Source organism: Dipodomys spectabilis, unplaced genomic scaffold (genome assembly GCF_019054845.1).
Source record: "Dipodomys spectabilis isolate Male_0828 unplaced genomic scaffold, ASM1905484v1 ptg000693l, whole genome shotgun sequence".
NCBI lineage: Eukaryota > Metazoa > Chordata > Mammalia > Rodentia > Heteromyidae > Dipodomys > Dipodomys spectabilis.
This window is the reverse complement of record NW_024871370.1, coordinates 562,256-576,863: the sequence shown is the minus strand read 5'-3', so window position 1 is coordinate 576,863 and position 14,608 is coordinate 562,256. Positions and strand designations below refer to the sequence as shown.

Here is a 14,608-nt window from a genome sequence, read left to right as displayed (position 1 = left end):
CTTCTCGTGTCTCTCCTCCCTTCTTGTGTCTCTCCTCCCTTGTCGTGGCTCTCCTCCTTCTCGTGGCTCTCTTCCTTCTCGTGGCTCTCTTCCTTCTCGTGGCTCTCCTCCCTTCTCGTGTCTCTCCTCCCTTCTCGTGGCTCTCCTCCCTTCTTGTGTCTCTCCTCCCTTCTCGTGGCTCTCCTCCCTTCTCGTGGCTCTCTTCCTTCTCGTGGCTCTCTTCCTTCTCGTGGCTCTCCTCCCTTCTCGTGTCTCTCCTCCCTTCTCGTGGCTCTCCTCCCTTCTTGTGTCTCTCCTCCCTTCTTGTGGCTCTCCTCCCTTCTCGTGGCTCTCTTCCTTCTCATGGCTCTCTTCCTTCTCGTGGCTCTCCTCCCTTCTCGTGTCTCTCCTCCCTTCTCGTGGCTCTCCTCCTTCTCGTGGCTCTCCTTCCTTCTCATGGCTCTCCTCCTCCCTTCTCGTGTCTCTCCTCCCTTCTTGTGTCTCTCCTCCCTTGTCGTGGCTCTCCTCCTTCTCGTGGCTCTCTTCCTTCTCGTGGCTCTCTTCCTTCTCGTGGCTCTCCTCCCTTCTCGTGTCTCTCCTCCCTTCTCGTGGCTCTCCTCCCTTCTTGTGTCTCTCCTCCCTTCTCGTGGCTCTCCTCCTTCTCGTGGCTCTCCTCCCTTCTCGTGGCTCTCCTCCTTCTCGTGGCTCTCCTCCTTCTCCTAGCTCTCCTCCCTTCTCCTGGCTCTCCTCCTCCCTTCTCGTGTCTCTCCTCCTTCTCGTGGCTCTCCTCCCTTCTCGTGGCTCTCCTCCCTTCTCGTGTCTCTCCTCCCTTCTCTTGGCTCTCTTCCTTCTCGTGGCTCTCCTCCCTTCTCGTGTCTCTCCTCCCTTCTCATGTCTCTCCTCCCTTCTCGTGGCTCTCCTCCCTTCTCTTGGCTCTCCTCCCTTCTCGTGTCTCTCCTCCCTTCTCGTGTCTCTCCTCCCTTCTCCTGGCTCTCCTCCCTTCTTGTGGCTCTCCTCCCTTCTCATGGCTCTCCTCCCTGCTCCTGTCTCTCCTTCCTTCTCGTGGCTCTCCTCCCTTCTCGTGGCTCTCCTCCTTTCTTGTGGCTCTCTCCAGTCCAGGAGTTTCCTCAGCAGTTTCTATGGCAGGCACTGCCCTGGTTGAGGGCTGGGGGACTCCCTGATCACTGCTCCCAATTTCAAAACTTACTGCCAAGCTGCGGGAATCAAGGCAGTATGCCTGACCACAGGGTAGGCCTGCACCAACAGACTGCCAGTCCACAAATAAACCCTTCTGTTTATGCTCAACTGATTTTTTTTTAAAGGTACCAAGCAATTCAATGGGAAGAATGGCTTTTTAGTGCTGGTTGTGGCTGACCAGCTGACTGAAGGTGTTTTAGTGCTGGTTGTGGCTGACCGGCTGACTGAAGGTGGACCCGTGCTTCACCTCATTCACCAAGATTCAGCTCTCAGAGATCACGGCAAGCGTGTAAAGGCTAAAGCTATGTAGCCCTTAGGAGAAAACGCGTGAGGTGATGTGACAGATGTGACAGCACAGCAAAAGAAATGATGCATTTCCAGGCTCTGGTGGCTCGTGGCTGTCACCCCAGCTACTCAGGAGCTTGAGCTCTGAAGGTCATGTGTGAAGCCAGCCCAGGCAGAAAGCCCATGAGATTCTTACCTCGATTAGCTACCAAAAAATCCAGAAGTAGAGCTGTGGCTCAAGTGATAAAGCACTAACCTTGAGATGAATAAATAGCTTAGGGACAGCACTCACACCCTGAGTTCAAGCCCCAGGACACAGACACAGACACACACACACACACAAAGTGATCTGTTGGACATCATCAAGATCAAAGGCTTTCCTGCCTCAAGGACACCATCAAGAAAGAAAAGCTAGTCCTTAGAAGACAGGAGAGAGTCTGCACATGATCTGAGAAGCAGTCTGCATCCAGAGTGCATAACTAACTACTCTACAAAGGAACAAGAAGCAAGGACTTGTGGCTTGGGCTCAGCCCTGTGTACCACCTACAAGCTGTCACTCCTAGAGGCCTTTCAGGGTTGAGGCCTGGTGACCCCTGCCATGCACAAGCACAGAGACAGCACGGCCGGAGCCCAGTACTCACCGACTGAGAGCTGTCTCTGCTGCTGTCCCGTGACTTGTTCTTGGCCAGCCGCTTCTTCTTCTTGTGCAGAGGCCGAGATTCCAAGATCATCTCCTCCAGCTCAAAGGTGGGGTCGCAGTGCAGGCGGCCTTTCTGTGAGGGGACAGAGGGCTGAGCCCAGCCCACGGGCCCCGCCCGCCCTGGAACTGTTGTCTGAGTACGGGCTTACATTGGGCACGAAGCCTGGCTCCACCTTCTTCTCACTCAGGTCATCCCACAGCACATGGGCCAGTGACGGGGCTGCCTGCATGTCCTGGAGGCTGGAGAGCCGGTGCTCAGGGTTCACAGTGAGAAGCTGCAACGAGGCCCCGGTCAGACAGGCAGCCCAGCAAGCCAGGCGCCAGCCAGAGTGGCCAGACACTCCCGAAAGGCAGGTGATCCGATGCTCTGGGTCTGGAAGGGTGGTAAAGGACCTGCAGGGGTGTTCCGCCAGGATTCACCAGCAGGTGGCAGCGGAGGCCTGGCTTCTGCTCCTTAGGAACCCAGTGTGGCTGGCCAGAGTACCTAACACGAAGCCATTTCCAATACAGAGTAGATTGCCGAGTCCCATGGAATCCCCTTCAGACAACTGCACAACCAAAGCAGCAGGGCACAAGCTGGACACCTCCTGGCCTCACAGGCGGCCTCTCTGGGCCCTGACCCACATCTTGGCTCTTGGACTCTGCCCTTTTTAGATGGACGCTCCAGTCCTTAAAGAACAGGTCTCCAGGTTTGGAATGGGCCCAGCCTAGGTCCATGCGGCACCACTGTGCACAGCACCGCAGCCCTGCGCCCCTCCCTGGGCCGGGAGGGCACACCCAGGTCAGGGGCACCTACCAGAGTTAGGGCAAGGGCAGAGGTCAGCAGGGGCCTGCCCAGCCTGGCACACCTCCCTCCCACACACGGATGGAGGAAGCTGGCATCTGGGGGTTGGCCTTGGTGTGCAGTGTGTGATGACCCGTGCCCCAACTGACTCCTCATGAGGATGGAGAGTGAGTGTGGGCAGGACTCCACCTGTGGCCCGGGCAGTGTCACTGTGTTCAAGAAACACGCAGCCACCTCACAGCAGAACTCAAATGCACAGCAAAGGGACCAGACTTGCGTTCCTCAGCCAGGCTCTCGGCCCCGCCCGGTGCCCAAGGCCGGTGCCGGTGAGGGCGTGGCTGCGAGCTCCGGGGTGTGTGGTGGGGAGGGGCTCACCTTCCGCAGCAGGGCCACCATCTCCTTGGACCAGGTGGGCGCGTACTGCACGCTCACGGTGCTGAACAGCTGTGCCAGCGACTCCACCGCGTTGCTCGAGTGGATGTCGTAAGGCCTCTGTGGGTGAGAAGGCGTGGGGCACAGGGGCACAGGGCCTCACACCCGGGGGCAGCACCCCCCCCCGTGGATGTCGTAGGGCCTCTGTGGGCGAGAAGGCGTGGGGCACAGGGCCTCACACCCGGCGGCAGCACCCCCCCCCCCCCGTGGATGTCGTAGGGCCTCTGTGGGCGAGAAGGCGTGGGGCACAGTGCCTTACACCCGGCAGCAGTGCCGCCCCCGAGCCGGGGCTCCCCGCCCCAGTCCAGGCTGGGCTCTGAGCCGAAGCGGCACCTGTGCCTGGTTTACCCTGCATCCCCCAACGCTCACTCACAGGGCCAGGAAGTACACTGCCCCTGGGCGTGAGCCTGAGGCCAGCCCCAGATGACCAGGAAGGGCTGCCTTCCTTGGGATGGGGCCCCAGGGGGTGCCCCAAGAAGAGATGGGGAGGGGAACAGAAGGATAAGGCTTGGGGTGACATCCAGGCTGTGGCCCCGGCCAGACCCTCAGGGCTGTGGGACGGTCCCCTCGCTGCCCCTCGGATTGGGCACCCAGAAGGAGCAAAGTGCCAGCCTCGCCTACAGCCCTGAGCAGACCCCCTCTCTGCTGGACACGTGACACGTGTGTCCGCCCTGGGGACAGCCCTGGGCAGAGGCGCTGGCTGGGGCCCAGCGGTTGGCCCGGCTCCGTACCCATCCTCGCAGCAGCTCGTACGCCATCACCCCCACAGACCACCAGTCCACCTCGAAGGAATAGCCGGTCCCGCCGTTGACGAAAGAGTAGAAGATCTCCGGGGCTTGCCGACAGAGAGAGAGAGAGGGGGGTGCAGTGCTGGGTCCCTGTCCCTCCTGAGTGAAACGGGAAGTCCCCTCTTGGGGCACAGAGCCTGCCCCACAGCAAAAGGCCCTGCAGAGAACGCCCAGCCTGCTTTCCAGCCCCGCAGGACTCAGGTTGGAGGCCTGGGTATGGCCAGGAACGGCGCAGTGTAGTCAGGCAGCCTTGGCCTTACCCATGTATGGCTTGGTGCCGGCCAACGCGGTGGCCCTCTCCCCATCCTTTATGATGGTGGCGATGTTGAAGTCAGTCAGGTGAGCGTGGCCTATGGATGTAGGACAGGTGACCAGCGCAGGACTGGAGATGTGTGCTTGTGGGCAGGGTTCCCCTCAGCCTCCCTGGCCTCCCCTCGGCCTTCCCAGGCTCCCCCACCTCCCCCAGGCCTCCCCTCGGCCTCCCCAGGCTCCCCCACCTCCCCCAGGCCTCCCCTCGGCCTCTCCAGCCTCCTCCCCTTCCCCCCCCACCTTCCTGGGCTCCTCCTGCCTCCCCTCGGCCTCCCCAGGCTCCCCGGGCCTCCCCAGGCTCCCCAGCCTCCCCCAGGCCTCCCCGGGCTCCCTGGACCTCCCTGGGCTCTGGCACACACCTTGCTCATCCAGGAGAATGTTGTCAGGCTTCACATCCCTGAGAGGCATAGGCAGGAGGTCAGCTCTGAGTCCACCCCCTGCCCGCCCAGCACCATGGCAGAGCCAGCCTCTCCGGGGATGGCACCAGAGGCCAGGAGAGCACCGGGCTGTGGACATTGCAGGGCCCTCGCGGCCCCAGCAACAGGAGAGGGGCCTTGTTGCTCTCTTCCCAAATGATGCTGGGAAAACCTGCCACGGAGCCACCAGCACCCTGCGTCTGGATCCACACAGAGCCCCTAGTTCTCCTGGAGCACACTCACAAGGTGCATGCACCACCCCTCCCCTCCCCCCCATCCAGAGGAGAACGCAGACCTTCCTGTCAGAACCCCGGGCTGCACAGAGTCCCGGGCTGTCCCAATCAGACCCCAGCTGCCCCACGTCAGACCCCAGGCTGCCCCACATCAGACCCCGGGCTGCACAGAGCCCCAGGCTGTCCCAAGTCAGATCCTAGGCTGTCCCATATCAAGACCCTGGGCTGTCCCATGTCAGACCCCGGGCTGACACCTAGCTCAGGTGTCCCCATAACTCAGCCTCAGTCCTCTCTGTTCTGACTCCCAGGCACACAGCACAGGTGGCTCTCATGGTGCCTGGTCGTGAGCAGACAGCAGGATCCCCAAGGGAGAGAATCAGATGGTTTGATTTTGTCTTTTTGTTGGCCGCAGGGCTTGGGCTCTGTCCCTGAGCTCGTTTGCTCAAGGCTAGCGCTCTACCACTGGGGACCCAGTACTACTTCCAATTTTCTGGTGATTGACTGGAAATGAGTCTCTCAGACTTTCCTGCTGGGGCTGGCTTCAAACCGTGAACCCTAGCTCTCAGCCTCCTGAGTAGCTAGGATGACAGGCGTGAGCCACTGGTGCCTAGTAGACTTTGTCTTTTCATTCTGCTCTGGCTACAGAATTTCCGCCTAATCTTTGCTTTCTATTTCCATTTTGTTCCTAATTCCACCTACTGCCGAATGTGACTTCTAATGCCAGTCACATCCCGATTGCACCTGTTTGGGGTGACCGTCAAAAGCCATGGGTGGCCAGGATGTGGCAGATGAACAAATGGACAGGTGGGAGCGTGTCAGTGGCAGGATGGCAGTGTGACCAGCCTCCCCCCACGACAACTAACAGCCACACACCTGTGGATAATATGCTGGCCACGCAGGTAGTCCAGGGCCAGCGCCATCTCGCAGATGTACAGCTTCACCGTGTCCTCAGAGAACTGCACATTCTGCTGCAGGTGGTAACGCAGGTCCCCGCCTAGCAGCAGGTCCACCACCATGAACATGTCCTCTTCGTCCTGGAAGGAGTACCTGCAGCACAGCGGGCCCAGCATGAACACGGCCGGGGTGGAGCCGCAGCTCCTGCACACTGCAGGAGAAGCCCACGTCTGAGCCAGGAGAGCAGCCCAGGGTGGAGAGGGCAGGGCCTCTGCCCACAGGCCTGGGGCGGCTCACCAGAGGTTCACCAGGAAGACGTGCTCGATCTCCTGCAGGATCTCCAGCTCCCTGAAGACGTTGCGCACTTCATCGCGCTCGATACACTGCTGTTTGTTCATATACTTCATGGCGTACATCTTCTCCGTGTCCCTCTTCTGCACAATGCACACCTGCAGACAAAGAACATTTCAGAGAGCAGCACAGCCCGGCTCTCCAGACAACTCTGGAGCATTGGGGTTCCCCAACGAGCAGCCTCTGCAGATAGGCCAGGCCCAGCGCCAGGGCCCTGGATGAGTCCCCAGCAGCGGGGCCCCGAATGAGCCCCCAGCGGCGGGGCCCCGGGTGAGCCCCCAGCGGCGGGGCCCCGGGTGAGCGCCCAGCGGCGGGGCCCCGGGTGAGCCCCCAGCGGCGGGGCCCCGGGTGAGCCCCCAGCGGCGGGGCCCCGGGTGAGCCCCCAGCGGCGGGGCCCCGGGTGAGCGCCCAGTGTCAAGGCCCAGTGGCGGGGCCCCAGGTGAGAGCAGGTGTGTTGTTCTGATGTCCCAGATGCTCGCCAGTGCAGCTTCCTCACCTTCTAGAGCCCCACGATCCTTTCCAAGGACTTGCAGGGAATGGGGGACTGAGAGAGGACTCGTCATTGGCAGCACTGGCTCCGTGACAGGGCCGTCTGCCATGACAGTGTGTCTGCACAGCCCTGAAGGTACAATGCCTGCTGAGCTCTGAGCTGCCCGGGCGCCGGGCAGTGGGGCTGGCATTGCTGACACACTGCTAATTGCTCAGCGGCAGAGAGAAGCAAGATAGGGAGAGGTGTGAGGAACTCCAAGCACAGGGAAATGCGCCTGGGCTCCTTGTGGCTAGGAAGCATCCATCAGAGTCAAGGACAGAGATCCCAGAGGAAACCCAGAGGCTGGGCACAAAACTGCGCTCCATTCCTGCTGCAAGGCACAGAGACTCAAGGTGGTGGAGGCAATCAGGGTGGCTGTGAGGGTCTCTGGCCTTCACTGAGCAAGAGCCCAGGGGCCTGGAGGAAGCTAACAATTCTGAAACTCAGGTGAGAAGTGACTCCGTATCCTGTGTCAAGGCCATGGGACATGGCATCTGTCTCAGGCCAAAGCTCTGGACCCTGCCCAAGGGTACGCACATTCCCTGGACTGGGAATGTGCTTAAGGGGGATGAGTTCTGCGTTTATGATACAGAAGTGGATCCTACGATGTAGCACACAAAGCTGTGCTTACAATACAGAAGTGGATCATGGGATGTGGCACACAGTGCTGCATCTGCATGCAGGTGTTCTTCCCAGGCTGCCCAACACCCAGGGCCTTGGTGACCTGCGGCAGGCCCTGGGAGGAGGGAGTGGAACCTCTGTCACACAGCCACCTTAGTGACACTCAGAAGGACATTTGGGATGCCAAGCAAGAATGCTATGCTGGGCAGCATAGGCTGAGTAGACATACAATATGTGCACCAACAGGAAGGAGCCCCGTGGGCAGAGGCCGGGGGTCAGGAAGTTGCACTTCCTATCACACTGCTGCTGATATGGCTGCTGTGTGTCCATGGTAGGAGGGCTGCAGCAACCCCGATCTTTAGCATTTCCAGATATCTGCACTGCACACATCCCTGTCATCACCCAGAGATGAGACCTACGTTGTCACATGCACACCTTGCAAACCAGCCCGCAGCCCCCAGGCGTGTGGCCAGCCGGCCGGCCGGATGCACAGTCGGAGGTGCAAAGCCACTGGGGCACGCAGCATCTGCCCCTTTGGCCCCTCCCACCCACCCAGCCCAAACCCAGCCAGTCCCTGTGTAGGCCACCGAGACCCTGCAAGCTCTGTCTGCAACTGCCTCTGTAGGCCGGGGCTTGTCCTCAATGTGCATCACTTCCTGTCCCCAAAGTCTCCCCATATCTATCGGCACTATGCTGCCCTGTGGACTGAGGGAGCAGGGCTGCAGGGACATGCAGAGAAGTGGGCCTGGCCTCAGGGTTTGGAAGGGAGGTGTGTCCGGAGCTGAGCCCTGCCCTGCCCAGCCCTGCCCAGTCCTTCCCAGCCCTGCCCTGCCCCATGGTGGGGATGGGAAGAACACTAATGGCCTTCAGCCAGCAAGTGTGTGGACAAAGGGGTCTGGAGGGCACAGGGGTCATACCTGGCCCAAAAGTGTGTGCCGGGAGCGTGGGCTGCAGACCACAGGCAGAGAACAACAGGGAAGCACCGTGGCCAGGTTGGCCAGGCAACTCCGCAAAGCTTGGCTACAAAGAACTTTTTTTTTAACCTACATTGGTTTTTCCAATTATTTTGGAAGCCAGTGGAAACGTTCACAATGGAAACAAGCATGAGCCAGGCAGGCCTCAGCAGCCCCCTGGCTTCCTCCCCAGGCCTCCTGGCTGGCACTTCACTCTGCTGGCTGGAGAACTATGGTCTTGCCAGTCCCAACACTGGCCAGTGGACAGAGCGCACTGCCTGTCTTCTGAACACACGCTCCATGGAAGGCCAAGGCGTCCAACCACTCTGCATGGACGCTTTGGTCTTCTCATTGAGCCCAGACCCAGGAGAGGCCTCCCTCAGCTCTGGCAGTGACCTCTACGGACAGTCTGCACACCAGACGGCAGTGGCGCCCTGGACTCGGCTGGAGAGCATCTGTGTGAGGGCCAAGGTGGGAGGCGGGCTGGTGAGAGGGACGCAGATCCTCTGGCCTGGCGGGTCCCTAGGGCTCAGGGACTCCCGGGCTGGGGTTCCATGCTGCTGCAGGCTCCTCTCAGCAGGGCTGCTTTTCAAGGCACAGTTACTGTGAACCAAGGCCTTGCCCAGAAGCAGCCCCAGGCTCTTGTGTCCATTTGTTCCCCAGGAAAGCTGCTCGAGGGACCCAAACTTGTCTGCAGTCCCCATCCCAGGCCCCTCCCCACTGCAGTCCCCATCCCCGTCCCATTCCCCCCATCCTGGGTGAGACCCCTCCTGCATCTGCTGCAGTGGGAGGGCTCCTTGGCTTCCTTCATCGCTGGCCCCAGCCACCAGCCATCGGGAAAAGCTGGCAGTTCAGCAGAGTCAGAAGCAGGTGGGGCCAGGGCTCCTCAGTCACTGGGCTCTGGAACATTCTCAGCTAGACTGCAATGGAAGCTTTGCTTCTGTGTCTTTCTAGGGGGAAGCCCTGTGCAGCATTAGAAGGGCTCCTCCCTGGGCCAGCCCACACGCGTGCGTCCAGGTGGCCACAGAGGCATGGCCCCTGGAACCTTAGGGTGGCCTAGCTGGGGCAAAGGGCTCTGAGGATGTAATGATGCTGAAAATCTGAAGGTATGAATTAAGACAAATTCTAAATTATTGACGGGTGATCTACGAGAGGTCAGAAGACACACGCAGCAGAGGACGAGACGGTGTGGAGCCAATCCAGAGCCAATGATAAGCATGTGGGTCTGGAAGAAGGAGGGGCCGCCATGCAGAGGCACGCCAAGGCTCACGCAGCCTCAGAAGCCAGGACAGGCCGGAAGGGCCTCTTCCCCACAGCCTCCGGGAGTCCATCCTGCCTGACCTCAGACCTCTCAGAGGCTGGGCTCCTGACATGGGTAGCCAGGAGCATGCCTCAGGACTTGTCTACAGCAGCCACTGGAAGGTAGAGTGCACTTTGCTACACACGCCCACCGTGGAAACAGCGGCATCTGCACATCTGTTCTCTCCTCTCCATTTGCTAACCTGGCCACTTTTTTTTTCAGTGGTACTGAGATCTGAACTTAGGGCTCTGTTCCTCCTGGGCAAATACTCAACCATTTGAGCCATTCCAGCGACCCCTGTGCACTGGTTATTCTCAACAGAGGCTCCTGCTTTACGCCCAGGCTGCCCTGGACTATAATCTCCCTTTGCTGCTGGGCTAGCAGCCCCCTTTCTCCTCCCCCCCCATCTTCGCTCTTTCTCTGCTTAAGCCTACAGCTCATGACTGCACCTGGAGATGAGCTGTGGGTGAACTGATGGGCTGGGGTGCCTCTTCTCACAGCCCGTGCCTCTCGCTTCTCTGCCCTTCACCATGACTTGTCTTACTGGGCTGGATTGATCTGGCCACTCTTCACAGGCTCCAAGTCCCTTCCCTCCTCCGGCCCCAGGGAGGAGTGAGCCGAGTGAAGGCAAGCCTGGCCTCCCCACTGCTGACGGGGCCAGGCTGCAGAGCCGAAGGGCTTCATCGGGGCTTCAAGTGTCCTTCAGTGGAGGCTGCTGTGGGAGGAGGGGTTTTAGCCCTGCTGGAAAGAGCAGGCTCTGCTGGCCTCCACCATCAGCTCCACCCTGGCCCAAGGGGAAGCTGCAGTGAGTGGCAGCGTGAAGTCTGTGCAAACCCCATTCACAGGGACCCAAGGACCTCAGGCCCAGCACAGCAGTGTTTCTAAAAGTGAGAGGAAAGCCACCGGCTTCCGGGCTGGCCTCAGGGGCTGAGAGCAGCCCAGTGGAAGCTCGTCCTCATGTGAAACTGGCCCGGCTTTCTGGGCCACTCCCTCCAATAATCCACTTGTTTGTGACAAAGCAGCAGCAGAATCCAATCCGAGCAACATGAGCCCCGCTGGTCCCAGGCCACGGGGTGCCGTGTAAAATGCTACAGTACAGCCCAAAATAGGCTGGTGACTAATGGCGGTGTAATTGCCATTCTAATTAAATGCTGTTTACGTATTTTGCAGACTTAAAGTGATTCACTCCAAGCTCTTTTTCTTTCCAAGTAATTTTTGTTCCCCAGAAAGCAAAGGCCTGATAACAGGTACTCAGAGGCTCCAATCTGCAGTGAACCCATGTCCAGGCCATGGCACAGGAGCCCGGGCTCCTCCTAGGGCTCTGTCCTGGCCAGGGTCAGCAGCACAAACACTGAAAACCCAGTCCTTTGATGGTGTCTGCAGAGTCCAAAGAAGGGCTGACCCTGAAATGGGGTGACTGGGGAGACTTAGGGGGAACAGGGTCCCCCAAGTACAGAAGACAGGGCCAGCCCCGAGCCCGTCAGAAAAGGGTTCTGAGGGCTCTGAGGGGTCCTGATCACACATAAGACACCGGAATCCCACGACCTCACATCCACCGCCAGGGCCCAACTGCCTTCCTCCCACCGAGAGGCATGTCTGCAGGTGGTCAGCCCAGCGCCCGTCCACCCCATGAGGATGGCGTGTCTGCAGGTGGTTGGCCCGTGCCTGTCCACCCCGTGAGGACGGCGTGTCTGCAGGTGGTCAGCCCAGCGCCCGTCCACCCCGTGAGGGCGCATGTCTGCAGGTGGTCAGCCCAGCGCCCATCCACCCAGGACATACACTTTCGGAGAGTGGGTCTGCCAAAGCACCAACAGTGGAAAGGCTCAGAACAGGAGCAGCAGAGGCGGTGGATGGTGGTGAAGCCAGACGGGGCTCAACAGGCCATGGGGGTGGGCAGGCAGAGGCCTGACCTGCACCTTGCACAGACTCGGGTGTGATGAGCATGAGGAGGACGAGGAGGACGACACACCGTCCAAGGCCGGCAGGAGGATCTGGGCCCTACAAGATCGCAGCAGGTAGGTGCGAACAAGGGCTGTGGCTGTTTGGGAAAACAGTCCTTATCTCTTGGAGACACTACTGAAATATTGACAATAAGATGAGCCGCTCTGAAATTCATCTGAAATAGCCCAGCGCGTGGGTGGGGGAGGGGCGGAAGCAAGATGAGCATCGGGTTAGTAACTGGGCGGCTGGGCGGGAGCATCGGGTTAGTAACTGGGCGGCTGGGAGGCAGCATCGGGTTAGTAACTGGGTGGCTGGGTGGCAGCATCGGGTTAGTAACTGGGTGGCTGGGCGGCAGCATCGGGTTAGTAACTGGGCGGCTGGGAGGCAGCATCGGGTTAGTAACTGGGCGGCTGGGCGGGAGCATCGGGTTAGTAACTGGGTGGCTGGGCGGCAGCATCGGGTTAGTAACTGGGTGGCTGGGAGGCAGCAGGGAGGAGGCAGTGGGGGCTGGCTCACCAAAAGCTGTCCCTCTATTTTTGCACATATTGGCAGCTCTACGTAGTAAAAGTTAAAGAAATCTGAGGCCACCTTTTGTGGCTTGGAAGCCAGAGCTACAGGCCTCAGGTAATGGCCCGCAGCTGGTAACGGCAGTGGGGGAGGAGGGGCAGCTGGCTACTGGAGGGTACTGGTCCGTGCTGGGGCCAAATTGCCAGGTTTCAGGTAATGTGGTGGTTTGTGCCCCAGATGCCTGCGTGCTGTCAGGAGGTGGGGCGGCATGTGGTCCCGGGGAGTCCTGCGCAGCAGAACCTGCTCTGCTCCCTAAGAGCCACAGGCGGCGTGAGCGGCTCCTCACCCACAGCCACCAGCAGCTCCAACTCTGCAGGCGCCCCATGTCCTGGCGGCCACACCCCAGCCCTGGGTCCAGGGACCCCGCAGAGCAGTGTGCCCAGTGAGCCAGAGTGGAGGCCTCCCTGCTTCCGGCTGGCCCAGCCTCAGCCACGCCCCTTCACGGCTCCTCTAAGCCAGGCCAACCGAGGCAAGGGGGGGGGGTGGGGGGCACAGGAAGACAGACACCACCCCCTCTGGGCAGTCACAAGAGAGATGGTACTGCAAGGCACACCGCTGCCCGGTGACCTGCAAGGAAGCCTGGCCACATCCGCGAGGCGCTCTGGCCCACTTAGGGGCAGTCAATACTGCCCTGCGCTGGGGAGGCGCCGGGCAGAGCTCTGAGGGGGCAGAGGCAGCACACAGATGACAGAGGAGGGGCTGGCAGCGGGCCGCTGGTCCCAGGCAGCGTGCCCTCAATCTCCGTGGGATCTGCAGCCACCGGGCACCTCCGCTCCATGGCACCTCAGCCCGAGACACCTCAGCCCGAGACAACTCAGCCTGAGACACCTCAGCCCCTGACACCTCAGCCCGTGACACCCTCCACCCGTGACAGCTCAGCCCGTGACAGCTCAGCCCCATGGCACCTCAGCCTGTGACACCCTCAGCTCATATCTGAGCAGAGCAGCCCTCAGCAGCTGTCCATGGGAGACGTGTGGGGAGGAGACCCTGCAGCGTTGCACTGGGCCCGGCCGGCCTCCTGGCCTTTGCGGAGCCTCCCTGCGGTGCGCACAGGCCTCCTCTGGCTCTCTGATCCCGGGGTGGGGCCCTGTTTCATTCTCTGCAAAGCCACGTGGCCAGCGTCCTCGACTCTGACGGAGAGAAGCTGGTGCGAGCCTCTCAGCGTGCCAGGGAGTGGCGGGGTCAGGAGGCCTGACTGCAGCCAGCAGCCCCACACAGCGCTCGCGAGCCAAAGGGCAAAGCTGTCGGGTGGGGGAACAGAGCCCGTGTGGCTTCCAACGCAGTCTGTGGCTGTGGGGCCTGTGGGGCCAGCAGGGTGCCCGGACTGGGCACTGGAGACCACGGCCCCCACCTCAGCCCTAAGCAGGAAGCGTTAAATCCCAGAGCCACACCGGGCGTGAGCACTGCGGCAGTCTCAGGCTGGGCAAGCCCCCACGCCCGGCCTCCGTAGCTCTGAGTGCCCGGCCCTGGGCGGGATGTGGACTGGGCACTGCACTGCTCTGGCCCCTCCACAGTCCCTCCGTGGGTTCTAGAGCCACCAGCTGCTGGGGTCCCCAAGTGAGCAGCTCGGACCAGTGAACATTCCAGAGTGCGTGTGTGCACATGTGTGCGCATACTCCCCCCGCAAGTCAGCACCAAGTCATCTTAGAGCCACACAGACAACCAGCACCTCTGCTCTGAGGTCTCTAGGGGCACACTCCCCACCAAGCAGAGGCCCCACATCTGCCTGGCCAAGGTAGAGACTCCTTTCTGCCTTGAGCAAGATGGTGGACTGGGCAGGGTGGCTTGTAAGGGGAAGAGTGAAGCCAGGGCTTAGGGTGCTGGGGCACAAGGGATCATGTCTCAGGGAGCGTGAATGGCCACTCAGAGACAGTGCCACCAGGCTGTGGTGTGAGCCCTCGCTGGGCACACTCAGCCTTGCCAGGGTGTGGTGTGAGCCCAGGTTGGGCATACTCAGCGTCGCCAGGCACACAGCCTTGCTGGTCTGTGGTGTGAGCCCTCGCCGGGCACACTCAGCCTTGCTGGGCACACAGTCTTGCCGGGCTATGGTGTGAGCCCTCCCTGGGCACACTCAGCCTTGCTGGTCTGTGGTGTGAGCCCTCGCCGGGCACACTCAGCCTTGCCAGGCATACAGTCTTGCCGGGCTGTGGTGTGAGCCCTCGCCGGGCACACTCAGCCTTGCCGGGCACACAGTCTTGCCGGGCTGTGGTGTGAGCCCTTGCCGGGCACACAGTCTTGCCGGGCTGTGGTTTGAGCCCTCGCCGGGCACACTCAGTCTTGCCGGGCACACAGTCTTGCCGGGCTGTGGTGTGAGCCCTTGCTGGGCACA

The 14,608-nt window shown here is 60.8% G+C and overlaps 1 protein-coding gene across 1 annotated transcript in view; it reads right to left on the bottom strand.

Moving 5' to 3' along the window:
• Window positions 1-14,608, bottom strand: part of Stk32c (serine/threonine kinase 32C) — a 62,470-nt gene that overhangs the window by 5,038 nt on the left and 42,824 nt on the right. Inside the window, exons 3-10 of the mRNA XM_042672314.1 lie at window positions 6,315-6,466; window positions 5,997-6,170; window positions 4,834-4,871; window positions 4,426-4,515; window positions 4,109-4,212; window positions 3,321-3,437; window positions 2,311-2,436; window positions 2,103-2,234 (exon numbers count right to left, since the gene is read on the bottom strand). Of these exons, the coding sequence (XP_042528248.1) occupies window positions 2,103-2,234; window positions 2,311-2,436; window positions 3,321-3,437; window positions 4,109-4,212; window positions 4,426-4,515; window positions 4,834-4,871; window positions 5,997-6,170; window positions 6,315-6,466 (933 nt within the window). The remainder of the gene's footprint in view (window positions 1-2,102; window positions 2,235-2,310; window positions 2,437-3,320; window positions 3,438-4,108; window positions 4,213-4,425; window positions 4,516-4,833; window positions 4,872-5,996; window positions 6,171-6,314; window positions 6,467-14,608) is intronic.